At 41.3% G+C, this 26509-nt stretch overlaps 1 protein-coding gene across 1 annotated transcript in view; it reads left to right on the top strand.

Annotated features, from left to right (window-relative positions):
- Nucleotides 1-26509, top strand: part of LOC140941905 (uncharacterized) — a 126090-nt gene that overhangs the window by 19634 nt on the left and 79947 nt on the right. The window contains 18 exon segments of the mRNA XM_073390908.1: nucleotides 855-1070; nucleotides 1683-1951; nucleotides 2644-2846; nucleotides 3775-3963; nucleotides 6203-6502; nucleotides 7040-7393; nucleotides 7626-8704; nucleotides 9738-10014; nucleotides 12665-12837; nucleotides 13306-15241; nucleotides 16096-16436; nucleotides 16877-18009; nucleotides 19181-19849; nucleotides 21651-21859; nucleotides 22333-22660; nucleotides 22917-23108; nucleotides 24183-24495; nucleotides 24916-26010. Coding sequence (XP_073247009.1) covers nucleotides 855-1070; nucleotides 1683-1951; nucleotides 2644-2846; nucleotides 3775-3963; nucleotides 6203-6502; nucleotides 7040-7393; nucleotides 7626-8704; nucleotides 9738-10014; nucleotides 12665-12837; nucleotides 13306-15241; nucleotides 16096-16436; nucleotides 16877-18009; nucleotides 19181-19849; nucleotides 21651-21859; nucleotides 22333-22660; nucleotides 22917-23108; nucleotides 24183-24495; nucleotides 24916-26010 — 9276 coding nt within the window.

A 26509-nucleotide genomic window follows, 5' to 3' on the forward strand; every position in this document is an offset into this window, starting at 1 on the left:
ATTTGTTGGCTTTGTAACATCAAACAGTTTTAACTGTTAGGCATTTTAACACTAACAGTAAAAAAATTCTTTGAAACATCACATTCTTTTCCAGAAAGAAGCAAAACCGGCTCCAAAAAGGCCAATACAGTCAACTCCCTTTATAGAGGACACTGTAGGGACCTCGAGTTAGTGTCCTCATTAGCGAGAGTTCGTAATTAGTGGGAGTTTATTTCACTCAAATGTCTGTAATTTGTTTTCGCCGGGGAATTAGCTGCTGTCCGTTTTATCGAGGTGTCCGTTATAGCGGGGTGTCCCAAAGGCGAGAGTTTACTGTATTATTTTGTTTTGTATAACAAGGAGTTTTCGGCCATTTTACGTCAATTTATTAGAAGATTTCCGAAGGCTACCGAAGATTCCCGGTGACTGCCGAAAATTTCTCAAGGCTAACGAAGAGGTCCGAACATTGCCGAAGATGTCCGAAGAACCCCTCAAACACTTAACAGTAGGTTCTTACATTAAAAAATTGGCCAATTTAACAGCAAACACTAAAAATTATGGGCAAATAACACTAAACACCAAACCCCATTCAGACCCTCTTCTCAATTTGAGCAGGAGCCTGATTTGAGACGTCGTGTGAAGTGCAAGGCCCTGGCAACCTTTCATTTCATATCTTTATTTCATTATCCACCCCCTTCATTTTCACACAGGCCTTAATTGAACCACACCTTAATACACCTGAGCATAGTCATCTGACCAGTCATTACCCTAATTGAGCACTCAGTCAGTCAGAGAAACATACAGTGTGTAAGTCAGTTGATAAGTAGAAAATTAACACGTTTTATGTGTAGAATTAATCCTTACCTGAATTTAAGGTAACGGTCTCGGAGCGGGTACTGGATCTTCAGACGGTTCAGGAGCGGGATATGGTGGCGCCGGCGGAAGCGGAATGGTTACCGTGACAACAGGTGCACCCTATGGGGATTATACCAATCCTCAAGTCTTCGGAAGTGGCGGTGGACTGGGGAGTAGTGCTGGGTCTGGTGGTGGCGTTCTATCTTTAGAGATCACTGATACTTTGGTTGTTGAAGGTACGCTGAAATTGTCCATTTTACCGGTTGTTGAAGGTTATAAATTTAGTCTTTCACAGAAACTTTCACTGAGTCTTTTACTGAAAACACTAAAGCAGAGCTTATGTGAAACTAATATTGATTTAAATTCAGTCCGTTCTACCATCAGTTGAAGGCTTTTTTGCTAATAAATTGTGAGCAGCGATAAAGAAGTGCAATTTATTATCCAAATAGAACTTCATATTTATAAGGTCGAACTTCTACGTGTGACTCCTTCTCTTTGGTGACCACCTGCCGAACTTTCGAAATGTTACCCAGACAAACGACTATAGTTGAAACGTCTCGCAAGCGAGCACGACCAGCGTTTGTGATTATTGATTGAAATTTTTCGATTTTCTTTACCCTCCACAAGTTGCGAATTGGCAGCACTTTCAGTTCCCGTAGGGATGTATAATTGATTAACGCCATACTGCAAAACCCTAATAAGACAATTCATTTTGGTATACATCACGAGCTCTTGCGTCACTGTATGTACGAGGTAACTTAGACGCACTTCGGTGTTTTGCTTGAGGCAGGCTACGCCTTACCCTTTTTTGTGCTTTGACAATAAGCCCACGATTTAATTTTGCATAGGATCTATTACTGCCAGTGGCAGCTCAGGAGCAGCGTCTAACTCAGGTGGAGGCAGTGGAGGAAGTATTCTCATCCACACGCGCGCTCTGGAAGGTTCTGGAGTCATATCAGTTAATGGAGGAAATGGTAATGCCGCCGGTGGGGGTGGTGGAGGGGGTAGAATGGCTATTTATTGGCAAGACAGGGAGTGGTGGTACGGTGGGCTGAACGCATTTGGTGGCAGGTCTACGCAAGGTGGAAACGGAGGGCCTGGTACGGTTTATCTCGAGGTACGATGTCTTCTACTTAAACAGATTAAGCTGCCGACTGAACTCTGTATTAAAATAAAAAATGACGAGAACAAAGCAGTATAAAATCTACGATACAACAGAAAAAATAAATCCACAACCATTGTGTACTTCAGTTTCATTTGCTTTCCTTCCTGCATTTTTCTTTTGATCAGTTTTCTTGGAAGATTGTTGGTCATTTGGTCTATTTAATGGAATGAGTGGTACGGTTATTGAATACTAATCAAAAACCATTTTTGAAGACAAACACCTCTCAAGGGATGTATTTTAGCCCTTCATTGACACTGTGTATTGTATTAGTGACTGAAGCCTTTGTAAACTATTCCTCACTAAATTGCGTGAATTCGGTTTTGTTCTGGTATATCTTATCTGCTCGCCTAATATCTAGTGAGAAAATCCGCATGCACCTTCAAATAGTATTAGACGAGTGACTCAAGTGAAATTCTGTCATCAAAACCTGGATTTTGAATATTGTCTCAGGTAGTTGTTTTAATAATTATATCATTTTACTTGTTCGTGTTTTTATCGATATGATTTATTTATGTCGTTAACTAAGAAAGGTACTGCTAAATTCCTTAGTTTAACCTATAATTATCTTCCGACAAAGGAGAAACCAGTAATCTGTGCGCGTTTTAATCGTTGCTTTTGCCTAACTGAAATTGCTTATCAAGCAGGACACCCAGCATGGCATAAAAAACAGGACCCTCATCTTTGATAATAACAACCTGGGTCCACGATCCATGGAAATCGCAGATTTTTCTTCGCCTGAAACGGACAGCGGAAGGGCGTGGCTGCAGCCCATTGGTCAGGAGTATGAAGTGGAAGAAGTGCATATTTTAAGGAACGCACACTTGGCTTTGCATCCTAACATTACAAGGTCTGTGTTTATTTTGTTTTACCTTGTCGCAGCCACTCGACGAATTTTTGGCGCCTTTATGACATGAATCGTTAATTTTTGACTACTTAAATGGGTTCACTTTTTTTGAAGAACCAGTAGGAATTGCATGCCACCTGATTGAATCTATGATATATGGAATCCGTCAAAGTTGTCAAAACGTTATAGGAAACAGGCCAAAGAAAGGAGGCAAAATCTTTACAGGTCCCAAAAATGGAGGCACTGTAACTGGCTCGATTTCATACGACGTAGTCCAACTTTGAACGCGATTAAGTTCTAAATTTGATAATTTAGTCAGTTTTTCATTTTAAGGTGTATCATTTCTTTTATTCGTGTCACAAACCATCTTGAGATTATTATAGTTACCATACCCTATGGGTAGACATAGTTTAGACCTTGATATCCACTTCCGTGTAAAAGGCCTTAAAATATTCAGCCCCTCGTTTTTCTTCAATTTAGTGGTTCCAACGTAAAAAGTGATTTTTGTAATACTACTGCAGCGCGACAGCTTGTTCTCCAATAATTGGACATTCGTTGAAAACACATTTTTAATTTCACTGCTGTACCTGGTAATCGGAGCCACGTGAAGGTCTATAGTCATTACTGTTATTTTAAGACCGCAAGCATTGTTCCGCACCTGCCTGCTCCCGATCTGCAGTCAAGCACTCTACCGACTAAGCTAGACCTTGGGCGGTCGAAGTCTTTTAGCATTAGTGTTGCTTTTAAGCTCTTTTAGAAGCTTCCGATGGACGTGGCGACATATTTTTTTTGAACGAATGCAGAGTCCTTTTTATTTCTTAGCCTTAAAGCGTGAGATCTCTACAATTTTTCTTAGATTACACCCCTTTGTCTAATAATTATAATTATTTCTTTATCTTTCTTCTTATTTTTGCTTTATTGTACTCTGCAGACCTCATGGACTGAAAGTTTACAGCTTTGTAGGGGATGGGACGGGTGTTATTCACGTGGGACCAAATCAGATTGTGATAAGTCAGATGGCAGATCATGAGTTGTTTGCTGTAAATGTGTTTGTTCACAAGGATGGTCACTTTCACCTGCCGCCTAAATTTTCATGTTACGGAATCCAAATAACAACAAGGTGATTCTGTAATATAAATGATGTTTAACACTTAGTCTCTGGTCACGAAAGAAACAGTTAATTTGTTAATTTCAAGAATCTCTGTTCATTCTCAAGAGATGCAAAATCCACTCGTAGTCATTTAGTGATTTGTTACACAAACAGCAAGACAAATTTATCAGTTAAAGGGACACAGTCAGCTGATGCACATGCGTTTGAAACAGAAAGTGAGAAGCGCATCCAGAATACTCCAAACAAACCTTTTAGAGTTGAACTTGTTACAAGCCTCAATCGTGATTATAGACCCTATGTCATATCAGAGCACTCATTTTTTATATACCATTTATATTGAGAATTCACCGATGGATTTGTCGAGGGAAAGCCAAATATCGACGAATACTTCTGAATTCGATCATCAGCAGAGGTGAGAAATGACACGGAGTCTGCATGAATCATTGTCGAAGGTTCAAGGTCGTGAAAGCTTGATTTTCCAAAAATATGTAACCTTTTCCATCGATTTTCCAAATGTACATATAACGATTATTTGCTTGCCAATGTTTTTGATTTATTTCTTTTGTTATTTTGGTAAACAAAAGGCGATTTCTGCCGCCTGGCACCTCTTCTCTTCATATTCCTTTGGATACTCTTTTTAACCAAATATGATAAAATAATGTCATAGGATGAGTTAAAGTTTGCTCAAGAAGAGGTTTCTGTAAAAGTTCGAGGATTGAATGAAACAATAGGCAAGATTGAAGCGGATTTCTAGATGTATCCGACGCGTACATTTGATTTCGGGTTGAGGGAAACGTTTTTCAAACTGGCAAAGGTAGTGTCCAGGTCAGCGAAGTCCCATAGCTGACTGTGTCCCTTTAATAAAAAACTCAGGTTATAGATTTTGCGGCATTGACTTCTTGGCTGTTGGGGTGTGCTTATTAGCGAAAGTATTTCAGTTATATTTAAATGCTATGTATTGGTGTTATCCTCCGATCAGTCCTTAGGATACTAGTCTGCTACACAGCCGTTTTTAGTGTCGTCACGCAACGCTCCTCCCCACTAACGGCTGCTGAAAACCGAACTACATTCCTTTCCCGTGATTAGCCAATTATAATTCAACTCCCATTTTCTGGAAAGTGTTCGCGCCACCTTTGCGGTACTGTGACTCCTCCAATCACAGCTTTGCTTTTATCGTTGCCCCATGTGTGAATGACAGAATAATCAAAATCGTCGCGTGAAAACAAGCAATTAACTACAGTGTTGTCGTAGTCGAGTCCTATTCAAAATTTAGGAGATAAGCAGCAACAGCAAGAAAGTCGAACAAATTGCTATTCATAACATGGATGTGCTCATAAAGTTGCCAGGTATAGTTTCGGGAAATCGCTCATCGATAATTTATAGATTGCTTTTTGACTCAGTACCCTTGAGAGTTTAGTCTTCACAGAACACAATGAGCACATCCGGTACATTAAATTCTTCACTACATATCAGCACATATGCACGTTAAATGAAGAACAAACCGATCCTGGTAAAAGTTTTCTAGGCCTATCAAACCTTCTTTTTACTTGGAACTTTCTTGACCGCTTAAAACAAACTTTTTTGCAAATTAACCTTTTCGTTGCTTGAAAACACAGAGTCCGTCTAAATTCAGCGACGATTGATTGATTTGTCGAAAACTGAGAAGCGTGCTCGCTGCCTAGCGCCCTGCGGCTCACGTATTGTCAAATTTCTTGTACATGATTGGTTTGTTCGTTAGACCACAAACACAAAGGGAAAGGAATGTAGTTCGGTTTTCAGCAGCCGTTAGTAGGGAGGAGCGTTGCGTGACGACACTAAAAACGGCTGTGTAGCAGACTATAAGAATACACGTACCTATATATCTTAACTGCAGGAGTTCCCCTTCCCCGGGAATCCTTGTCTCAAAAGACTGTTTAAATACTAGTCGAGCCTCTTTCGTTTCGTCACAAAAAGTCAGCATCAAGACAACGACAGTTTCTTTCTCTTTTACCTACCTACACCAATGAAAAGTCATCTTTTTTATCGACACTCTTAATCCCCACGGAATCAATGAACACTTTTTATTCAACCAATTTTTCTAAATTTGTTTTTTCATGTTACCACGTTTCAACCAATAGTATTGCTCCTCCATTCGGTATATGAACCACATACATCTTATAATCCCTCTATTCTCTCTGACGAAGAGCTAGGGCTCATTGGCTATCTCAACACAGTTGATAAAAACCAATTTTTTGTGTTCATCTACTAGGGGCTACATCGGTGTAGAAGACATGACAGTCGCCAGGAACTGTCGGTTATATCTCGGTCTCACAGGTACAACAGAGCTCGCAAATAGCGAAGGAACGTACGGGTTCCATTTTCTTACTGTGGCTGACGGAGGAGAAGTGACGTCGACTTCTGAAGTGGGACGAAACTCGCTGACGTTGAACGGCGGCGAAGTCAAAGTTCAAGGAGGTGGAGCTTTGCATATGGTGCGCATGCGCATTTTTGCGGGAAACTTTACTGTGGATGACCTGGGACACGTTACGGGAGATCCGGTCAATGCAAGGTCAGCTTTATTATATTTCCTATTTGTAAACTTTATTAATTTGTGAAAGGTAATTTGTTTTTGATTCGGTTTTGGTTCACTTGGCTTTGTACTTTGAGTAGACAATTTGTGCCCTTAGTGTTGTTGTTCCTGAGAAATAACAGAAGAAATCATGACTTGAACGGTTTACTCACACTTTCACTACTCAGCACCTACTATCTGTTACTTCTTTTTAACCGTGATTGTTTCAGACACTAACGGGATTGTGTCGTTTTATTGCACTATGCAATTTGCCATGGCTATTGCATATCTACCACTTAAGAAAATGCACTGTAAATTCCATTTGAAAAAAGCTCCTGGTAGAACTTACCAAAATGCTGGTTCCTTCGAGTAGATTCCTGCCTATACAAAATACAGTACTTAAGTGCAACTTCAGTTCTTCATTTTCTAAAGCGACACTGATTTTGTCTACAGAGAACGTCTTTAATACAAAACGTGTTCTTCAAGGTGAGCTATATTTAGAATGTTATTTGATAGTTTAACTCTCTTCTCTTGCAGGTGCGCCACTGGTGCAGGTATTGTAAGCTCAGATGGCTCCTCTGGTGCAGGGCATGGCGGGAATGGAGGGCGTGGCAGAGACCAATCACGTGTTGGAATAGCTTACGGTCACTTGTATGAACCTGAGCATTTTGGATGCAGAGGAGGTGGATCGGGAGGACTGGGCGGAGGTATAATACGAATGTCGGTAACTGGGACTCTGCAAATCGACGGAACAATCAGCTGCAACGGTGCAAGTGGTCAGCAGGATCGCTCTGGAGGAGGAAGTGGGGGTAGTATTTGGATCGACACAAAATTAATTAAGGGATATGGAACGGTTCAGGCAAACGGAGGAGATGGAAATGTGGAGTCACGGTATTGAAAACATTTTTTATCGTCTATGTGATATTCTTCCCCAATATGCAAACTGAATAAGTGAACTTCAGTCCGACTTGCACAATGTGTAAATAAATGACTAGCAATTTGTGTTTTAAAAAAATAGTTGGACACAGTTGAATGTATAATTGTATGATTTTCGAACTCCGAATTTTTCTGATCAGAGTCTTACGTCTTTACTAATCAGTTGACATCATTTACTGTGTTTCAGTCATAATATATTTCACGGCGGCGGAGGAGCAGGAGGACGAATCGCTGTTTATTTCAAAAGTAACAGAACCTACAGCGGGGTGTTTCAATCCTTGGGGGGCGATGCTAAGGGGGATGCCCTCCCTGGAGGCGCAGGTACCGTCTTTCTATACCACCTTATCCATAGACACCGCACGCTACTTGTAAGTAATGCCGGAAGGAAAGCGATTCCAGTGGCTCATCGTATTATTAGCGACTATTCCAAACCGGAACTAATAACTGGAAAAACATGGCTTCTGCCAAACTTTGGAGAACACAAATTTTCTGGTGATCAAAATTATCATTTTGAAGAACTGCAGATTTATGGTGGGGCACAGCTAGCTATATTAACGCATCCGCATAATTGGTCTGCTTCCATTTTCTTTCGAAATATGATCGGCGATCGCTCAGGTACCATTCATGTTGGCTACAATCAAACGCTGGATTTGATCCGACCAAGTATTGATTTACCGTTTAATGTTCGAGTGTACCGTGGAGGATTCCTCGGTCTCGCGCCTTCCACCGAAGTTCACGGAGTAGAGATCCACGTGGATGGCGTAATATCGTACATCAAGAACTTAACTCTACACCATGGAGGCCTTTTGTCTTTAAACGAAGATTCGCGTACTGGAAACGAAGCGATGATAAATGATTTCAAGTTTGAATTCATACGCGTACAGTATAAAGGAGTCATTAAAATGATATCGTCACCTGTCTCACACAACAGAATGAATTTAACCGTGCGAGTGTTACACATTGAAGGAGGAGGAAAAGTCGAGGGCAGTGATCTAAGAATCCTCGCTGAGAATATTAGCATTAACACAGAAGGCATCCTGACGGTAAGCGGGCACGGGTACAAGCAATCTGACGGGACGGGACAAGGTGTGCATGGGAAGATCAACCGCGGGCTTGGGCCCGGAAATGGGGTCGCAGCTTCAGGTGGAGGACACGGAGGGACGGGAGGGCGCGGAAAGAATACACCTAAAGTTGGAGTACCCTATGGGAACATGTATGAACCTGTGGAGTTTGGAAGCAGTGGCGGCGGTGAATCTGGGAAAGCAGGTAAGCAGTGGTTTGCAAATAACATCAAAATTTTATCGGTTTCATTGTTAAATTCTGGTTTCCATGAATCTATGAAATAGTACTACATTGCCAAACCTAGCGTCGAGCTTGTAAAAATGCCATGCACTTTTACTTCTACAAAAGAACAACTTTCAAATTAAAACTTTTGAAATGTAATGTATCAGACACAAGAGTTTTCAAAATCAAACACCGACTGGTGGGTTTAGGAAACGCCTTTTCTAGTCAGAAGTGTCAGAAGTGTCCTTCACCGAAGTGATTTCTTTGTCGTCTCTTTAAGTATTACTTATCAATTGTGTGAGATTTTACAATGTTACACTCAGAGCGACAGAAATTAGATTTGCTTAGTTTAAAGAAGGAAAACCGCTGATGTTGTTGATTGAAAGCTAACTCAAAGGTCACGTTTCACACTATCACGAGCATGTGGGTCGCGCCTAGCCTGTCAACACTTTGTAGTTCGTGTCACAGTTACGCTGTCGGCGGTCAATTAGGCGGAAAGAGCTCTGTAAGGGAATGTTTACAGGCGTTCTCTCCCCCTTTACCCCTCTAGTCTCCCCTCTTTTTTTTTCTTCGTGAATTTTTTTCCCTCGCTCTACTATCCGAACGCCTGGAACAGTCTACTCTGCTGTAAAATGCCCACTCACTCCGTTTTAGAGCCCTGACATTGAACTCAAACACTCACAGAGTCACGACATATGACGTGTTCCCGAGAGTCCAAGTGTCACGTTGATGTCTTGAAAGGTTAGTCTTTTTCGATCCCTGAAGAGAGACCCATATTCAGGGTCTTAAAAACAATTAAAGTGCGGAAGAAGGTAGTGCCTTTGTCCAGCAAAACGCATTTCCTTCGAATTCTACCGTCCCTGGCTCGGATAACGGCAGTTCCATCTTCAGAAGAGGACGTGAAAAGAAAGTTGACAATGAGCAATGTGTATTTAATACATTAAGGCCTAGTTTTGTCAGTTCTCAACAAGATACTATGATGACAGACATGTTTGTTTGTGGGTTGATCTTTTAGGTGCTGGAGGCGGCGCAGTTTTCTTAAATGTCTCTCACTTGCTGGAAATCGATGGAATCCTGTCAGCAGATGGCGCAGACTCCCTTCCTCGAGGGGGAGGGGGTAGTGGTGGCAGCGTTTGGGTGCATTGTTACATCATCAAAGGCTTCGGTAAAATCACTGCAAATGGTGGATCTTCTCCAGTGGACACTGTTTACCCTTATTATCACGGAGGAGGGGGCTCTGGTGGAAGAATTGGCGTCTACTTTACTAAGAACGACACTTTTTCATATTTCAGGTAACACTACATTTTTTTGATTGCATTGGCATATTTTAAAATAAGAAATCGCATTCACAATAGTACCCAGTGGTCTTGTATTGTCAAAAAAACGAAAAATAAGCAGAATCAAGTTAGCAGACTTACAACTTTAAGCAGCATCAATTAAGGTGGCTCCCTAGAGTATTTACTAATAACCCTAGCTATCTAGCATACGTTACAGAACGAAATCTAGTTACTTTGTCTTTGCGATTTTGTTCACAAGATTCACCGCTAAGGTTACCCATATAAGAAGGCTCATTTATCAAGTTTCGTTTTCTGGATTAAGGCCGTTGCCATGGCAACATCGCATCCTTGGACAGGCAGTAATTCTGTCATTTTTGATCATTTTTTCTTAATATTTCTTATTTCCCTCGGTGAAATGTCTTTAAACTTTGCCACTTTATATCAACGATATTGCTTAACATTTTAAAGTGGAGAAAACATGGGTTCGTTAAGACGGTTTTGCCAATATTTTGAAATTTGTAATTTTTCTTAATGGAGGAATTTAGTTCTTACAGATTTTAACAAAAAAAGGACAGTACAAAGGTACTGCAACTGTTAAGAAATGAGGCGATTTTTAAAAAAATTTATCGAGGGGAACGCGAGAAATTCACGGTTAATTAACTAAGTTGACGTCACAAAAATCCAAAAAACACGCGTGGTTCGTGGTCGTTTGAGCAAAATACGCGCGCGAGCCATCACGCCCGCATGCGCATAATGCACAAAGCTAGTGAAAACATGTGGTTTCTTTGAAGAGTACGAAAGCCATTGTTTTGAAGCCGTTCATTAGTATTATTACGGTGATATCTCGCCAGTTGAAAAAGGAAAGATAGCGGATTCAATTTTATACCTAACACAGGATGTTTTCTTTTCAAAGTACTTGACTATTGTAGCTAAAATTCCAACCGTGGTGGTCACTCGTGAGGATGGCGATCGTCGGAGATAAAGACGGTGGTTGTGCAAGGATCGCAATAAGCCCTTCATTTCCTAATCTGCTGTACACTGTTGGCAGATCTTCAAATGTCAGCCCACTCCCGGATACTTTTTCAACCTTGTTCTTCTTTAGGGATTATTTCGACGGCGAAGTTTTTCTTAAAAAGTCTGCTGTAAAAGATGGCGCCGATCTATAAATCGTACATTATGTCCTCAGCTACACGTACAAGACCGTAGGTCTCGACGGACAACTATTGCTTTCGTCAAGGGTCAATCTGTGAGTAAAAATTATTTCTCGTTGTGCAAAAACATTTCTAGTGCATCTTGCATGTGTGTTGAAGGACGTTTGAAACAAGAAAAAATACAAGGATGTTGGTTCGTCGATGGAAAGATTCCTTCGATTAGGATGCAAGTTAGGTTGAAAACCTTTTCTCTGATAAGTTTTTTAAACAATGTGATAGAGTCGGTAAAACAAAAAAAAAATTACACTCCCTGTAATCTTGTCTTAAAGCCACTTTCTAGAGTAACTTAAATCAAATCAAAATGTTAGAGGAATAAAGTGACCGAGGAGCTCTGCCAGTCAAGACAATCTTCAGTGTTTGTTCGGGAATATTGGCTCGATATTTCAGATCTTTCCACTGACCGTGAACCAAAGGCCAGAAACAGCAACATTGCTTCCTTCTGGGTTAGTGTACTTACTTCTTTGTTTCCTAGGTAAAGTTTCCACTCACCATTTACTTCGACTATTTAACGTTTGTCTACTTTAATTTAAAGCGAAAGAATTGATGTTTTTGGAAAATTTCTGCTTTGTTTTTACATACAATTTACTCTTATGGAGATCGATAGTGACTTGTAACCGGTGTAATATTGTCTCCTCTCATAAACGTTTGACCTACACTAATCAAACTTTTTGCACAGTGAGCTTCAACAGAAAGTTAATGAAGTATTTTGGGGGGAAATTTCGAAGCTGAGAGGCCATGTTTGTTTTAATTTTTGCGTGGACATCGCGCGGATTTTAATGCTCGCGCCATACTAGTGCTCAGGCTGCGCACGTCCAATTTACTCTAGGGAGCCACCTTAATTTCTGCTTTAACAATTTTACTTACAAAATCCTTTGGTGTGACCAGTCAAATGAAGTCTTTTCCGCAATACTTTCGCATAATACTGTTTGTTTCCTAGGATTTGACAAAATGAAATTTAAAAAAAACTAGGAATTTGGACTTTGTTCAGTCACTGTAAACTATATAAACTAAACTACTTCTTGATTCAGTCTCTGCGACACTTTGCCCAGCATTTGCATCAAATGCTTCTAATTATGAGCCCGCAGTGCATGTGGAGCCCACAACCTACAACATTAGGCCTTAGTTTATTCTTCCTATGGTTAATGATACAACAATAAAATATAAATCAAGTTATTGACATTTCTCTCAATGTGGCGAGCAGTCTCCAGGGCTCGGTTCCATCACCACCGAAGAATTACATGTGAACTTTCTGCCGCTATTTCTTTTGATCCCGAGGATTTTCTTACACGGCGTTACATATAATTCGGTCAAGGACCGATTAACGGGTATAGAAAACACAATGAAGGGTGATCGAGAATTCGTTCAGGACAAAGAAAATGTTTGCCGAAACTCGCACTCGTAAAACTTGGCCCTGATTCTTAACATCCTGTTTTGTTGTATTTTTAATTTTTTAGTTATCTAGCTCACGGGGGAAAAGCTAAGGCGGGTTTAGAGAATGTAGAGAATGGAGGACCAGGCACAATATTCCTCTACCACTTAGTTCACACACACCGCACTTTGCTTATCGACAATGATGGCGGCAAACCACTGAATAAACACATCAACTATGCAAAATTGGATGAGGAAGGTATGGATCTCTATCTCTTATTAACTGATTTTCACTCAAAGCTTGTTCCGTCGTACTGGATCAACCTTTTGTGGTTGCATGAGCTAGTCGGATGTTTTCTCTACTTTGGTTTATTTGTCAGATCTTGTTTGCCAACATTTTCAACCAACTCGATTGAAACAAATGCACAAAGCTGTCTTAAATGTATCAATTTCTTGCCTAATGCTGGGGTGCCTGTTAGGGAAGTATGAAATTAACTTAACATACTCAAAAGAGCTGCAATAACAACAGCCCTAATAGAAGGACTAATGTACGTACTCGAAACCTTAACCAAAATCAACCCAGACTGGTTTTGGTTTAACGCTGGATTGATCCTCTATTGTAGTTATAAATATAATATCGTTAACTGGTTGATTGTATCTTGGTGCCTTGTTCCACGTATTGGAAAAAGTGGTAGCTTAATCCACTATTTTCTCGTCTTCTTTCTAGGTGGCAAGGCATGGGTGATGCCAGAGTCAGGCATCCATCTTTTTGCTGATCACACTCACAAGTTTCATTTCGAAGAACTACAAATTTACAATAAAGCTCATCTGGGAATTTGGCCTCGGGCAAACAATGATGGCAGAAACGTTTCCTTGTTCTTCAAGTACATGATCGGTGATAGAAGTGGGATGGTACATATTGGAGATAACCAAGTCATGGATTTGAAACGACCTGAGATTGACCTCCCATTCAGTGCTCAAGTTTACCGCGGAGCTTTTCTTGGGCTCGCTTCTTTCACGCAGATCCATGGTGTTGAGGTTATAGTGCGAGGAGTATTGGGTTACATTCAGAATTTGACAGTACATCATGGTGGTGATCTGTGGCTTAACCACGGCGGCCGCACTGGTAACCAGAAGACTGAAAATCGCTACGAATTTGATACAATTCGAGTTCAGGACACAGGTAAAATCCACTGCCTCACGTCCCCGATTAATGACCCAGATCTCGTATTTAAAACTCGCGCTGTTTTTATCGAAGGAGGAGGGCTCGTTCGAGGTTCCCGCCTCATATTTGTCACGGAAAATATCACAATAGACGATGGTGGTTCTTTGATTGCGGATGGCCTGGGCTACAATACATCACACGGTTACCAAGGAAATGGTCTTCATGGACCAATTAATCCCGGCCATGGCTTTGACGGTAATGGAGCATCAGGAGCCGGGCATGGGGGAAGCGGGGGTCGCGGAAGCTTGACAGGAGGAACCCCTAAGACTGGCTTTGCCTACGGAGATATGTATGAGCCGTATATATTTGGTAGCGCTGGTGGGAAAGGAACCAGTAGCCCACGAGGTGGAAGTGGTGGGGGCATTTTATGGATGAACGTAACTGGAGTAATTGACGTGGACGGTTTGGTTTCAGCAAATGGGGAGGATGCGATATCATTGACGGGAAGTGGTGGTGGTAGCGGTGGAAGTATATGGATGTATTGCAAAAGGATTAAAGGTTATGGACGGATTGCTGCCAATGGAGGAGCCGGTTCAACCAACAGTAGATCTCCCGGGGGAGGGGGAGCTGGCGGAAGGATTGCTATTTATTTCGAGGTAAATGAGACGTCAACGTACTTTGTGTATGAGGCACGAGGTGGGGCAGCCCTTGGATGCCAATTTGGTAGAGAGGATTTGTGCAAGGCCGAGGCGGGAGGACCTGGTACTGTGTTTCTATATCACATGATCCACACTCACCGTACATTACTCATCCACAACGGAGGCCAGAAACCGCTGGTTTCAGCGATTGCCGACTACAAAGATTTATCCGAGGATGGATGCCGCGCATGGATCTTACCACAATCTGCAAGTCATGACTTCGCAGGACAGGGACGCGATTTCCACTTTGAAGAACTTCAAATCTACGGAGGTGGTCATCTGGCGCTGCTCACGGAACCTGTCGGTAGGAATGCTTCGTTGTTCTTCCGTCACATGATCGGAGATCGCACTGGAACCCTCCATGTTTCTGACAAGCAAGTCATGGACCTCCATCGACCGGAAATAGACATTCCATTCAGCGTCCACGTGTACGCAGGTGGCTATTTAGGTATGGCGCCGTACACAGAGATACACGGCGTCACGCTCTACGTTTCTGGTGCAGTCGATCATATTCAAAACTTGACGCTCCATCACGGTGGGGCATTTTGGATGTACCACGGCGGAAGGACTGCAAATCAAGTTAACAGCTCGTTTAAGTTCGACACCGTTCGAGTGCAGGACCAAGGCGTCATTCGCGCCTTCACATCTCCGATCATTCATCCTGGAATCACAATAATTGCCAGAGCATTCTTTGTTGAAGGAGGTGGACTGTTCCATGGTACAAGGATGACTGTTCTTGGAGAAAATATTACTATCGACGATGGAGGGCTAATAACTGCTAATGGTCAAGGATACAACAGGTTTATTTGACTGTTTACACTAAAAGTACTAAAAACACTCTTGTGCGTAATTAATTTGTGTTGCAAAAAAGTATAAGCTCCCAGTATTTATCTTATTTGGTATTTATGTTGAGAGATATGTACGTTATCTCCTGAATAACATGTAAAGGTGATAATGCTAACGGTCACAAAGAAACCGTAGATGTGCTAAGAAAGCGCGAGTGCAGTAAAGTCGGGAGAACGGTTCAAACGTTTTCAATCTTTCACAAACGTCCCAAAACAGTGTCAAGAGCAGGCGCAGCATCGGCTTTCATAAATTGATGTGAAAGTGTTGACACCATTTGATAAGGACTCGACCTTAATGATGGGACAAAACTGAATCTGGGAACAAGACATTTGTAGCTTTTAAGTAACCAAGTACAAATATTTTTAGAGGATGACTTTAGGCGTATGGTGATTTAACAGTGTAAAATCTACTGAACAGGAAGACACCACTTGCTTCTGTTCTAAAACACATTCCACCCGTGTCGCTCATGATTTATACTTTTAGGAGACTAAAAAGTGGACTCAGGTAGTTATAAATGTTCTAAAGCCATCTTTTTAAATGAATTGCCTAGACGATTTTTAGTTTCACTTAAATATCCGGTCACTACTAGTTCAACAAGAGACGCAAAAAGTACCTTTCACACATATAGATAGCATCCTGGGGCATCTTTCTGTTCCAGTGCTCTTCATGGGCTTTAGCATTTGAATAACCGACAGACAAATGATTGCCAGTGTGTTTTCTTTCAAGAATTCTAGAACTATATGATAGGTGCTGTTTGTAACTTTCGAGGGTGTTGTAAATAATCTGCTAAACATATTTTCTGTAACAGGAGCCATCCTCAAGGATCAGGACTGCATGGCGTTATTAACTCTGGCATCGGTTCCTCTAACATTTATGGCTCTTCCGGAGCCGGTTATGGTGGAAGAGGCGGACGAGGAGCTCACGCCCAAGTGATCGGAGCTGCATACGGACATATCTACGAGCCTCTACTATTCGGAAGTTCCGGTGGTGGGCAGAATTCAGGAAGAGGAGGTGGTGTGATCTGGTTCAATGTAACTAATGTCATTCAAATTGATGGCGAGGTGTCAGCTGATGGTTCCCCTGGTGAAGACTCTGTAAGTGGAGGGGGTAGTGGTGGAAGTATTTGGATGCATTGCTATAGGATGAAAGGTGAGCAGCATAGGGCAGACTGTTGTTACTTATTACTAGAGCTGCCGGTACAAACCATCTCAATCACGGTGTAACTACTGGATTCTGAATAATGGGTCATACGGTACTTACGATTTTTTTATTGAGCACTTCAATTAAAAAACCTATGTTTACATCTGCACATGTTGTTGATAACAACAAGTATGTGGTTCTTGCTCAATTGCAAAATTAAGAGTTTCCTTTTTTTTCATTTTGTAAATAAGCATATTCGGTTTCTATTTCTCATTATTACTGTAGTGGGCCCCCATCACGCACTCTTTTATATATCGCTACTATTTCAACAGTTGTCTATCAAGCTCACCGCAAAAGGTTTGGGTATTGTTTTGAGACGTTTTAAACTTGACTTCTTCAGTTGTTTTATAATTTAACAATAAATTTACATCTGCTGTCCCTTTTTAAAGGAACTGGAAATATAACTGTCAACGGAGGTGCCGGCGGTAGCAAGTCTGGTGGTGGTGCTGGTGGAAGACTTGCTATATACTTCTCTGAAAACACCACCTATACTGGGAGCTTTCAGTCCCGAGGAGGTGCCAAGGGCGGGGCATCAAATACTGAAGCAGGCGGTCCTGGAACGGCGTTTCTTTATCACTTGGTCCATACTCACCGAACGTTACTTGTGGATAATGGTGGTCAGCATCCTTTGAAAACAAGAATATCCGATTATTCTGATCTTTCACAAGACGGCTGCCGAGCTTGGATATTGCCTGAGTCAGGAGGCCATCACTTTGCGAACGGCACACATGATTATCACTTCGAGGAGCTGCAAATATATGGAGGGGCCCATCTTGCGATTCTAACTGACCCAATAAATCGTCCAGCATCGCTGTTTTTTCGGTACATGATTGGAGACCGAACAGGGATGATTCATCTTAGCATGAACCAAGTCATGAATTTACATCGCCTGTTTCTTGACATCCCGTTTAGTGCTTATATCTACAATGGTGGTTACCTCGGACTAGCGCCTATATCTGAAATGAACAAAATCGCGGTGTACGTAGAAGGAACACTTGACCACATTCGAAACCTCACTATCTTAAATGGGGGTTCCCTTCACTGCTATCTGACAGGTTCCACAGGAGAAAGAATGAGGCGCTATTACATTTTTAACGAGACCGTAAGAATCATGGCGAGGTCCCAGATTCGAAGCCACAGTCCTAACGCCCATAACGAAGCTTTTAATCTTCAAGCTAGGATCCTTAATGTCGAAGGTGGTGCCGCCATCAACACTTTCAATATGAATATTACCGCTGTCAACCTTAGTGTTGATGATGGCGGGGTAATCGATGGAAGCGATGGCGGTTACCTTGCAAAAAAAGGACCAGGTGGTTTACATACCAACAACTGGCAGCGTGGCGGAGCAGGGCATGGCGGGACGGGTGGCAGAGGCAGCTGTGGAGGATATCACACATGCAGAATGAAGAAGGGACTTCCCTACGGGAATTTGTATTATCCGAGGGATTTTGGAAGCGGTGGCGATGGGAATGGTGGAACTGGTGGTGGCGTTTTAACCATCGACGTTTTCGATACACTTCAGGTAAGATTTAAGTTGTTGTTATTTGCAAGCTGCCAATCAGAAGACATGCTTTGAGTTCGAATAAAGACGGTTTCAAGTGCCTTGTTCTAGTCCTGCAATAAATGGGAAGCCAGAGAAAGTATAGCTTGCGTCGCAGACACTCTAAACCTTCTGTGTATAGCGTCTGCGAATTAGTGCACAATAACGTGTTCAAATCCCGCAGAGTCGCAATGTCGACGTTTTTGATTGGCAAGTGCGAAACGTGACCTTAGACAGAGGTTTTCCCTGCTTTCTATGTTTAGCGTAGAATTTACAGTGCAAGGAGTTTAACAGAGGAAGTTTAACTAAACAAATCTTATTTTTGCCGCTCTGAGTCTCACATTTAGACGTTTTGAAGCTAGTATGTTCCATGCATTTTAAGTAGATGTTAACGTTTTTCTGTAGATGTTTCCTGACAGGATTTGATGACATCTACAGTTTGCCATTTTTAAAATGGTTTTCCTTTTCCTCTGGTTAAACCTTAAGCTTTTTATTGCTGCTAAATAACCTCATATTTCTTAGTTTCCTTGGTTTTTTCAGAAGTGCCTAGACCTGAATAGCTAAATGTGTGTAGTTTTTTTTTTGTCCGTGAATATTATGATTTCCTAATTTGTTTTGACGCTAGCCAGTGTCGGCGAGATTGCAGAATACGCGGCAGTGCATCTGCAGCGATTGGAAGACTCTGAAAAAACAGTCGGCAACTTAACAAACAAATTCTGGCCTTGAATGATTTCTCTCAAAGCTCTCTTCTCTTCGGGAAGACGGCTTTCAAGTTCAAACTGCTCTTTCATTGTTTACAGTAAACGCTCTTTGCGAACTTCCTTCTGTTGACATGTCTATGCCCAACAGTCACGCACGCTCAAATGCGTCCTTGCGACACTGCTGAATATCAGCACGAGCTTTTGTGCACTAATTCGCAGACGAACTATGACAATGGTTTACACGATACGTGGGCCGGCTGCAACGCAGCCTATGAAAGTATCGTGAAGTGCTCACGCAGAAACTTCTCGTACTTTACGTTGCAGTATGGAGAAGCGCCTCCTCCTCCAGCACTGCAACTGAGCGACAAAAGAGTCCACCGTGACAAATCTTTTCCTTTTACACACCTCAAAACTTCTCATTCCTATTTAGTATCCCCTTAATTTCTTCCCAGGTTGATGGTGTAGTTTTGTGCAACAGTCGTCACGTCAACACCATCAGTGGTGGTGGAAGTGGTGGCAGCATCTTGATTCACACCCAGGTCTTTTCTGGCGGGCACACTGGCATAGTACAATCACATGGTGGCAGTGGTGCGGCAGGTTCAGGCGGAGGATCAGGCGGTCGTATAGCTGTTTACTATAGTAATAATGACACACACCATCCTTATAGAGGAAGGTTTGACACCAGTGGCGGGAAAGGTACTTCCGGTGCCGAAGCTGGTGCTGCCGGAACTGTTTATCTCAAACATACCGGAAGTGGATTTACTACGCTCCAAGTGGATAACAATGGACAGAGGTCCCTGGATGACGAGATTCCGAATGGTGGTCGATTGTTAGATCTATCTGGAAGCACTCCAAGCCGATCCCAAACATATGTAGCACCAAATGGCGTGGCAGTGACGTCAAGCTGTCCACTGTACACATGCAATCCATGGAATCGCTGCAACAGATGTCAAGACTGGGCTATCGCTCATTTGTTCGACCAAGCGCTGTCCACCAACAGATGCGATTCTTACAGATCGAACTGTCGGTACGCTAAGCTCACGTTCGACTTTAAAAAGTCCTTGTTTATTAACCACATCAGACTTTACCCATATTGCAGTGGATCTAGGCCTCGGTTTCGCGTAAGTGTATTGCCTTTTGAGAGTTTAATGTCTTGAGTTACGAAGCATGATGGTGAATCTTCCATTATATTATCGGGAAAGTAGAAGAGAGCCATTCGATAGAAGAGTGGTTTGACTTCACGTCACACCATGATGGCTCTTGGAATTTTTTGGGCCGTCCTTATGTGCCACAACATAATTTGATTAAATTTATTTAAGGTTTAGCGCGAAAAGGGATTTATTTTTCTACGTAATAGTCAATTTGTACGTTTTACCACATTTTCCTAATTTTGTTACACGTAAAATGCGGGCTGGATAACCTTCGGATCGTGGATGGCGGACGAGAAAAAGCGGTTAAAAAATGCCGATGGAAAAACTAAATAAAAGATAATTATGAAAGTCGAAAATTAAAAGAGAGATATTCAAATATTAAATGAAAAAGGCTTCTTCATTTGGCTTTAAACTGTTTATTAGCATGTTAAATCGTAAAGTTTTTCAACAGAACAAATTAATTAACGAATCTCTATGATTTCGGATGTCCTAGGTTATAATGACTGAACTTAAAATTTTTTTGCCAAAAATCATGCGACAGATTCTTTCCTAACTACGTCAAATTAGCCTCAAAGCCCTCAACGTTTGTATTTGCAAGTTTGAAGGTGATCATTGACCCTACATGCTACTGCAGAAAATGCTGGTCAAATTGAATCTCAAAATGCTAAGTTGACTCGTGCCCGCCTTACTGAAAGAAATGGGTGATACGATGTCTACCTTATGTGGCGGAAAAAGGAGAAATGTATGTAGCATAAAGAATATGACAGAATATCGTCTATTTTTCTTGATGTGCTGCATATTTGTCCCTTAATTTTCAAAACCAGAGTCCAACAACAACAACAACAACAACAATGTATTTATTCAAAGAAATATAACATTTACAATACTTTATGACCTGCAAATAGCTATAATGCTAATCTAGGCAGGACAAGACTTTAACTAAGTCCATCGTGTTTTGTTTACTGATAGTTTTATCATGTCCGTCATCTACAAAACCATCGAAACCTTGATCTTTAGTGTAAATAATTACGGCTACCTGGGCCCATTTATAAACGGGAATTTCGAGGAACGGGCCCCTGGACAGTTCTAGATCATTTCATGTGATGGTAATCTTAGAAGGACGATCTGGTGTTGTAAGCATGATGTATTCATGATGTATTTCAAAGTGTTTGACCTCTTGTGGTTCTCCCGGGATGAAAGAAAAAATGCCTTATTACGCAGTTGGATAATGGGCCCCTAAACAAGAAAATAACGTCTTTAAAATCGAAAGTGGGTGTTTTAGTTTCTAAATGGCCCATCCCAAAATTGATAATCAAACCGGTTAACCATTTTAACATTTGAAAATAAGGAGAAAGTTCTGTTTATTTTCATTATTTCGTTTGCAATTTTTATTTTTTCAACTTGTAATCTATTTTTTCCATCCTCCATCCGTATGTATCCCGCCGTCGATAACTCATAGATCAATTATGCATATTACATAATCGCAGCTGATTCGAGTAGACTGTTTAAGTTAAGGTGGCTCTACGATTAAAACCATTATAATGTATGTATTACACATAGTTTATTAGACAAGCGTAGGCTAAATTTTGGTATATTATTTTTTTAGCGATCGGAATATATATCACGTTACAATGACGTCACATTAATTTTAGTTCTAAATCGAATTTCAGCCGTTATCAGCATTTTCTTTGGAAATGCTTTACGTAACAGAAACCCTAGCTAGCAAAAACGTTTTCTTGATTGAATCCTGAAAAAGACTCTTCTTGTTTAGCTCACTACTTATGACGGCGAACATAATGTGCCTGTAACCAGCAACTACGTTCAAATGTCCAATGGCTGCATCCAGGGCTCGTATGTGGATATGCCTGTGAGGAGAAACGCTGCGAAGGTGTTTGTGGAATTGAATCGGGCTCATGCTAGCAGTGTTTCTGGTTTGACCGAGTTGGAAATATATATTGAAGGAAAGGAAGTGTGGAAAAGGTAAGACTGTGGCCATTGGCAGATAGTTCGGTTTTTGTTGATTTATGTGTCGTGCGAATAATTTGTTCAAGTTTGGTTATAAGAGAGTTTTGATTATCGACGACAAAAAGGCGTAAACAACTGAACCCGGTTTCTTGCGACCAGGAAACCACCTCCTTGAAACACGATCATCGAACTGCTCATTTGTTTCCACGACAACAGGTTGATTAGTCGAATTTGCCTTTTGAGCAGTAGTCAATTGGTCTACTTCAGTCAATTTTCATTCATTAAGCCGTTCATTTATGGAAAGTAAGAATTTGGCCACTAGACAGCAGTTGAAACTATCTCTTTGGGATAAAAAATTATTTAGGAGGTGAATGGAACTCTTCAGTTATCTCGGCTACCTTAATTACAAAAGATAGGAGATATTTTAAGCAACATTAGTTTGATTTAACCTTGATGTTTTATTGTTTTATTTGTCCCCTGTGTCACAGATACAAGCATAGGAGTTTTGATGGGGCAAAAACTTGGATGGAGCCAGCGACTGGCACCAATTTTCACAGTTTCAATGAAGTCCACATCCGGGGATCAGCTCAGCTTGCAGTAATGCCGCTGAACGGTCTGCAGGCGCCTGTACGTTTCCATACCGACCGACTGTACGGTGACAGAAGTGGCTTTCTTCATGTTGGATTTAATCAGAACTTCTCCGTCGCTGTCACTGATCCCGACATCCCGTTTGGTCTGCGCGTTTATGAAAATGGAAGTGTGATGTTGCCGAGTCGCGCTTTCTTGCAAACCGTCAGCTTTAAATCGTCTGGAAAGGTATAATCACTTTCAACAGGGATTAAACATCATCCCTGGTTTAATTTTAAGCACTATATAAAGGTTTACAACATAGCTTAGTCTCATCATTGAGGTGTAATCAAAACGATCGACTTCAATCAACGTTGCTTTCAAAGCAGGACAAAAATATGAGTTCGTTAGAACGCGTATGTAACGCTTCTTGGAACGTGGTTGCGCTTAATAAACACACGTTCATTGATATTGTTTTTAATTGATTGTTTTGTCTTCGCTGCAGATCTGGGGTGTTCAGGATTTGTTTGTGTTCGAACATGGTTCGTTCTACTCTGATGCGAACTCTAGTCTTGGCAGGGACGAACACCCAGGGCAGTTCACGCTCCAGTCCCTTCAAGTGCAAGACAGAGGAGTGTTCGAGTTACATTCATCTGATAAGGACCTAACCAGTCAATTGTCACTCACTAACTTGACCGTAAGAAAGCTATATATATTATCCATTCTCAGACCACTTAGTTATCTGACTGTAGAATTAATCTGTGAGTCAGGCTGAAAAATGTTAAGCATGTAAAGGAGCATTTTATCGCCATTTTCGCTATCATTATTACTATTATCTTATCTGTTTTATCTAATCTATTTTATTTTTTGCTATCATAGCTTAGCTCTTTTTTAAATGATAGATTATTATTTTATCACATTTCTTATGAAACAGATGTTAGTTCTTAAGTAGTTAAAGTTTTTTTGTTTTACTTATGTTTTTGTATTTTTTTTACTAGGCGTGCAGATTGGTACGAGTTTTTGCTAACTCTTAAGTGTTTACGTGTATAAATAAATTACTTACCGTATTTTCTTACTTACTTATCACTGACACTAGTTCACTGGTTTTTTTATAAGCTATGAAGTTAATCTGGAGAGACCGTGAATCAATCAGTGAATAAATCAGTTGATTTAACACTCTCAGATTCAAATTAATTTGGAAAAACGTTTTGGGCTTTACAGGACTCGGATCGGATAGGGCTTATAGCACATCCTTTTGGAGTTAAAGTACATTGAGAGACCTAATTACCTTTCCTTCTCAAACTCATTAATAATTCATAAAGAAAATTCAAAGGAAATTAATGTTTAATGAGTGTTTGGATATCAGATGAAAAACTGCTCATTTTTGCATCCTTAATTTCTCCTTCAAAAATGATTTTGTTTGAGAAGAAATATCAAACATTCGACACAGTGTTTCATCACCAGATGAAACACCTCGAAGTTCGTCAAAAATACTCCGCTGCGCGTCGTATTTTTCAACTCTCTTCTCGGTGTTTCATCTGGTGATGAAACACTGCATCTCATGTTTGATATATTACATCAAACGTCACTGCAGATAAGAGTGATAAGAAGTGTGTCAAAATCATCTTTTTTCATAGACCGGTTGTAGAAGGCTTATCCCATGCTGAATACTGACATAATAATAATATGAGCCTATTGGCTATGGTAAACGTCGGTCAGAAACTTTGCACTTCTTAGTCTGCCTCACCTAGTTCATTTCTTTTTTTGCCAGATCTTTGGTGGCGGCCACTTCAAATCCAATAACAAACTGAACATCTCTGTGCTACATCTGCTGAGGATTAACTCTGGAGGAAGACTGAGTCACAATCACGCTGGTTACATCACAAAGGATGGAAGAACTGGAAACGAGTTTGAACCATCCGAAGGCCCCGGTCAAGGTACTGGGAGCTCCTCTGGAGCATCAGGGGCTGGATATGCCGGAACTGGTGGACGAGGGGCTGACGCGACTCGCGTGGGTCAATTTTATGGGGATTACAGAAAACCTTTCGATTATGGTAGTGCTGGAGGTTATGGCTTACATTACGGTAAGAGGAAATCCATTTGGCATATGGTAGATCGACTCCATTAATCAAAACGCCTAAAAGATACGTTTATATATTTTTGTCACGCAATTCCACGTTGTTCAGCCTCTTTGGTCTTTCGTTTGCAAATATATTTAAAATGTCTTATTTCCCACTCCCGTAAGGGCTTTTCAGCACTGGTTGGGGGACGATTTACGGACTGTGTGAGGCACAGTTAACAATGTGTGAAGTATTCGTTTTGAGTGACCTTTACTGTGACGGTGATTTTCTTTACGAACAGTAGGTGGATTCTTTTTGGTCAAGCGGGTTAAGCAGATACGGTGTTCTTGTAGAGAGGAGCTCTATTTTACTTTAAAATCTGTTCAGGTCACCGGTCAGAACTGTTCGAAAATGAACTGGCCCAATTTGTCTATCTTTCTCTAGGTGACCTATATTTTGGAGACTACCGAACAAAAACCGTGGGCCCGTACAAAAACCTCATCACACGGGGCGGACTTGGAGGACAAGGAGGCGGGGCAATAAAGATTGTTACGCGCCATTTGATTCTTGACGGACACCTGTCAGCTGATGGTGAAGACGGCCCTCCTCCAAGTACGTCAGGAGGAGGCAGTGGAGGTAGTATTTGGATAGACTGTGAAGAGTTGGACGGCTATGGAACAATCAGTGCTAAGGGTGGTGCAGGATCTCCAAATAAAGGAGGAGGGGGATCAGGTGGCCGGATAGCAATATACCACGCATTCATGCTCAACTTCAATGGTACCCTGTCTGCCAAGGGAGGGGACAGCGGCGTTGAACCAGGCGCTTCTGGAACTGTATATCTCGAGACCCGAAACGCCAGCGAAGTAGAGTATAGAGTCTTAAAAATCAATAACTACGGATTGGCCTACCCGTGGGCTGTGGACAAATCAGAAGGAAGGCTTCGTCATCTTAAGAAAGGAATATACAGTGATACAAAGTACATTGGAGCTGTCACGTGGCTACACGAAGCAAACAGCTATATCTTAGATGAGTTTCATCTACATGGCAAATCTCATATCGCTTTTTATGGAAACGCCTCACGTGAGAATGTCACGTTGTATGCCCAAACATTGCGAGGAGATCGGAGCGGTGTACTTCATATTGGTCGTTATCAATCCGTTGTATTCAAGTTTGTTGATTTGTACTTTCCAATTAACACACTTGTTTATTTTAACGCATCCCTTGAAGTTCCTCGAAGACTGTCTCTTAGAGAAGTCTACATGGAAGTTAACGGAACGCTTGCTGACTCCGACGACTATACTATTGACCGAAACGGGAAGCTTTACCTTTGGTCTGGTGGTAACTCACTTGGAGAGAGTCTTGGTCACTTCCGCTTCGTCAACTTGTCAGTTAAGTCGAAAGGTTTGCTTCACACAACGAAACTTCCAAATCATGGTCCAGTGAGTCTGCACATGACGCGATTTGTAATAAACGCTGGTGGGTTAGCCAGTGTTGACGACTTTTATTTGGAATCAGTCAACGCCACAATTGATGTGGCTGGTACGTATGGACTTCTGCTTAACGTTAAGCCAGGTCAAAGGCACCCCCATAGACTCTATAAATCACCTCATTGTTTGAAAAATGAATGCGTTAGTCGTCGTCGCAACTAACACCACTGCAATGAATTTGAAAACCTTCTTAACATTCGGTCAGATTGCAATATTTAAAAGGATGAAATTAGTATGAAAAAAAACAAATACAAATAAATCAAATTCGAGAAAGCTGAGAAAGAAGAAATTTAATAACTACCCGGCATGTGACTTCACTTCTCAATACGCATGGAGAATCTAAAATCTAAAACTAATAACGAATTCAACTTTAAAATGATCGATTCGTTAATGGAATTTTGGTGGATGTGCTTGCCTCCGCGTGACTGTAAACGAGTAACCTCTCTACTAAATCAACTATATCAAAAAGTACGCTTAACTTCCGGAATAGTCCTTAGGTTTGCAACTTAGTTTGTGATGAATTTCGACGAATTTCTGTTTGACGTTTGATT

This window comes from Porites lutea, chromosome 6 (genome assembly GCF_958299795.1).
Source record: "Porites lutea chromosome 6, jaPorLute2.1, whole genome shotgun sequence".
NCBI classification, from domain to species: Eukaryota; Metazoa; Cnidaria; class Anthozoa; order Scleractinia; family Poritidae; genus Porites; species Porites lutea.